The sequence below is a fragment of the Mytilus trossulus genome, chromosome 4, assembly GCF_036588685.1.
Source record: "Mytilus trossulus isolate FHL-02 chromosome 4, PNRI_Mtr1.1.1.hap1, whole genome shotgun sequence".
Lineage (NCBI taxonomy): Eukaryota > Metazoa > Mollusca > Bivalvia > Mytilida > Mytilidae > Mytilus > Mytilus trossulus.
The window spans coordinates 68,616,846-68,621,436 of NC_086376.1; the positions used below are offsets into that span (position 1 = coordinate 68,616,846).

Sequence of the window (4,591 nt, forward strand, 5' to 3'; positions counted from 1 at the left end):
TAGTAAGTAACAACAATTCTATAAAAAAATATTGTTTTAATAACTTCATATTAAAAATATTGAGATCAGAGACAGATACTTGTTATTTGTAACTGAAGTAAAAATAAAAAAAGGAAAGTACAAATCTATGAAAAATATTAATGAAACATAAAACAAGTTTATATATGGAGAAGAAAAAATAAACTTAGTATGTATTGAGATGAAACCGACATATAACTAAAATTAAATATAACAAATTCTTAAATGTCTAAAATCACATCTTTGCACATATCAACGATCTAAAAAAAATCCTGCAATCTTTTGCCGATTGTATTTTTCTTTTCTTCGTTGTTTTTCTTTCCTTTTCCATCATCTTTAAAATCAACCTCACTCTTCTCCGTGGCAATGTCCATCTGTTCATCAACTACTGGCATGATTATCACGGGACTGTCGTTTTTCTCTTTTGATCCTTCTTTCTTCTTCATTTCTGAATAAGATTAACATAGATTTTAGAAAAGACATCGATCTAAGGGAGCGTGTAAGATATTTATACAGTCATAAAAAAGACATTTTATCCTCAAATTAGTACTATATAGATAGAACTTGATAAGACCAGAAAATGATACAATTTAACATTTGAATAATCATATCAGAAAACAATCCCAGCATTATAATCAGTAGGTTGTAGAAAATACCTTTCTCTAATTTTTTTCTGTCTTTCATTTCTTTCTTTTCAAGTCTTGCTCGTTCCTTTTGTTCCTTTTTCAGTTTCTTTTTGTTTTCCTTCTCATCTTTTTCAATCTGTTTCTTGCTTTCCTTTTTGTACTTTTTCTTTCTCCCATTGGCCACCTTTAGGTATTTCTTAAAGATCTTTTCTTCTTCCTTTACCCTTTTCTTCTCCAATTTCGTTTCTTTTTTGGTTTTCAGTTTCTTTCCGTTTTCTATCTGTTCATTTTGTTTTTGTGATAAACTCGACTTAATTGTTTCCTGAAATGAAAGAATAATGAAGTCACACGTTGTATTGTACAGCGTACCTTTATTTGTCTTCTTACGTCTAAAATGTCAGATTTGTTTGTCTTGGCTATTTTTTATTTTAATTACTAAAATGTTCAAAAAGTAAGATTATTTGGGGGAAATAGCCAACGTGTATTTTGTATTATTCGAACAATTGCGATTTAAGGTTTCGTAGATGAAGTCACCAACTTAATTTCTGCATATCTCTAGCAGCGTTTACCTATTATTTCTTTGTCTGTGTTAGTACGGAGTATATGTGTGCAATATGAGAGTATACAAAAAGTGTGTTCTAGAATCCTAGGTCTCGATCAGTGTTAGGTATCCGATAGTTGTGGTCAGACAGATAGATTTGTTATTTGTTGAACTAGTCTACTCTAAACGGAGGGTAGTATACCTAATCCCTGTTCAGCTAGCAAACAAACTAACCAAAGATAAAACCTTTACCTACACACAAAAGACATTTTGCTGTAAACTCTTGTTCAGTATTACTGTTAAATGTAGTTTACTAAGGTTTAATGTTACGTACCAGATATTTGAAATTGATGAAATTCCTCGTAATGAAGGGGTTCACTGCAATTTTTTGTCCACGCCTTTTTGGTATCACCAAACGGTCCGAGTACACAGTTATTTCGTAGTGCATTTCTTTTAGACAATAAATGAAAATTAAAAAAATCCCACCTGCGCTTTCTCAATAATATTTTTAGAGTGTGTTGCACTACTTTTGGGACAAATTATATCAAAACTGTTGGCTATACTTGACTCATCCCCTTTATTGGGTTCTCGTTGTTGAAGGCCGTACGGTTGACATTATTTGCTTACATCTACTTTATTTGAACTTTGGTGGATAGTTGTCTCATTGGCAATCATACCATATCATCTTATTTTTTCAAATTGTGTGAGAAAAATTTGGAATGGTAAAACAGATACTTTCGGGAATAACAAAACATTAACAAAAAAAGGACAACTCTCAGAAAACACTTTTCAAAATTACCATGACGGATATTTTTTCTCCAAATATGTTACATATTTGATTTTTGTCAAAGAATATAAGTAAAGATACAAGCTGATCAAATCTTTTGAAATTTAATGCAAATTATAACCTCAGAATATCAGTGACAATTTGGTTAAAAATTAAAAGATTTATCGTCTTTTGGTTTTGTATGTTTTCGTCCAGTTTAACTGGTGTAAATGCGATCATATGCAATGTTACTCATTAGTAGGCTTTCTATGTGATTTGACTAGCCAAAAGACGACTTTCTTACTAGTGAAGAGAAAATGCACTGCTTTGAAATTTGTTACCGATAAAATTGTATGAAAACTGTAAGAACTAAACAAATCAAAATGAAGTGAAAAGATTACTTTTAAGGGACGACACATCATTTTCAAATAATAAATTTTACTTAAAAATAGGCATTATTTTGTTTTGGTAATATCAACATAAATGTAGTCGGATTTTAGATTTCGTACTTTCAAAATTAATGATTGCCATGCGGGCACTTGTCTCAGAAACAAATCCTTTATACCTAAATCTACTTGTCTTTGTGAAATGGGAGCGCAGCTTGACGTTTAGTTCACCACAATTTTCATATGTTTTGAGTGTTATAGAAATAGACATATGCATAAAGCTTTGCTAGTTATTTCATGGAGAGTAAATTGAATTTGTCAAATATATCATGCATATTATAAATGTGGTTTAAATTGCATCTTGGGAGATACAAGATATTTCAGATACTTATATCATATCAAAGTACTGAAGTAATAAACATCGGATAACCGCAAGTTCTTGTGGATGATCACAAGCACTTGTCTTAGAAAAAAATCAGATTGATATACCTGAAAGTGAGGTAAATGTACAAAAAAAATTTTCAGAGACAAGTTCGTGCGTCGATGATAAATAAATGATAGGGAATTCAACCTCAATGTTATAACTATTATATTGAAGTGATACAAATCATATACCGACTGGTTTGTTTCTATATAATATATCAATATTTGTATATTACAGTAACATGTATATTATATAATTTTCTTTCAGTTGTATATCATTCTATTTTTCTCAATTAATAATAGTGCAGTGCAAGAGCATGGTGAAGACTCTTCTGTTATTATTCAATTTTTCTAAAAGATTGGATTTGAGTTGGCATCGGTGCTTTGCTTTTGCGCCAATTTGCATTTCATTTGCACCAAAAGAAACTTTCATATGCGCCACAAACCATACATCATTTGCGCCTATTCTGAAACATTTCATTTGCGCCAATATGAAAGGTAAATACAGGTATTAAAATATTATAAAAAAAACTTTAATAAAAAAGACTTCATAACAAAAGCAGTTTTTGTTTTCATAATTAAACATATTCCTCAGAAGTCAGTCATCATAAAACCATACGAGTTATGTTTACTTTTTAGTCAAAACACAGATCTGTTATAAAAATCAACGTGATTATAAAACCTAATATAAAACATAAAAGAAAGTACTATACACTATAGTAAAGTTATGAGACAGGTCTAAGTACTATACACTATAGTAAAGTTATGAGACTGTTCTGTCACAAAACATCACGGTAAGCGACGGTCCTGATGTTTTAATATCTGTAAAGTTCCCTTCTTATGTACATACCATATTTTCTCCAAATGATAGTTCGGGTTTTTTTTCTCTCCCAGGACATCATTCGTACATATAGCTCAACATGCAGGCTTCTCATACGTTCTGGTATTTCACATCCAATATTTTATGGAAATATTCATTATAAAGCACAAAAATGTCAGTATTCACTTCAGAAGCTAACAAAACCTTTAAATAGACTTATTTTAAGAAGGGATATAGTTACGATACTGTTGTCAGGTCATTTAAGATTGTATATTTTGGCGTTAATATTGATTCACTTATAGGGTCTTTGCTTTGGAACTAAACACATTTATTATTAATAAACAAGTTCTATAAGAATCAAACCGAATTATTTGTTTGCGATGACAACATGCAGTGTCGTTGAGCTACTCATTTCTCGAGAACAGTATAAGCTCTATACAAACACAATGGCAAACTCACGTAAGGTATTATACACCAACACGGCAGTAAAGAAACAGGTTTGTTTATCTTTTGCAGAAGCTCATGGAGACCCATAATATCCAATTTTAATACCATCCTAGATACTATAATATTGTACACTGTCTTTATCATATACCAATAAGCGAAGCCTTGAAAAGTTGAATATGAGAGCTTTTTTAAATTCACAAGAAGTGGTTATCTGAATATTACATGACTGAATCAGCTCGTGTTTGTTTAAGACGAGGCAGTAAAATAGGCAGTGGTCTGTCAGTTGCCTTTGCCTCCAAAACTTAAAATAATATGCTTATTTTTAGCTTTTCTTCAAATGTTCTCGTCTTGGTATCAAAAACATTTCAATATAAAAATACACACTTACATAACTGATAAAGCTAATAATCAGTTGCAAACCAGACCGTTATTTATATTATTGGGCTAAGCAGGTCAATCCTTTTGTGTTATGGTTAAATAGCTGGAACATCAAGTACCCACATTTTTGTTTAGATATGTTTTTAATATTTAGTTGTTATTGGCTTTGAACTCGCTGTTAGAAAC

General features: G+C 30.8%; 1 protein-coding gene across 1 annotated transcript; it reads right to left on the reverse strand.

The window, feature by feature from the left end:
* Positions 1-278: 278 nt before the first annotated feature.
* Positions 279-4,135, reverse strand: LOC134716773 (glutamic acid-rich protein-like). Its single transcript, XM_063579781.1, has 3 exons — positions 4,040-4,135; positions 675-966; positions 279-466 (listed from the first exon to the last, which is right to left on the reverse strand). The coding sequence occupies exons 1-3, from the start codon at positions 4,133-4,135 to the stop codon at positions 279-281; spliced, it is 576 nt and encodes a 191-aa protein (XP_063435851.1).
* Between the last annotated feature and the right edge of the window lie 456 nt (positions 4,136-4,591).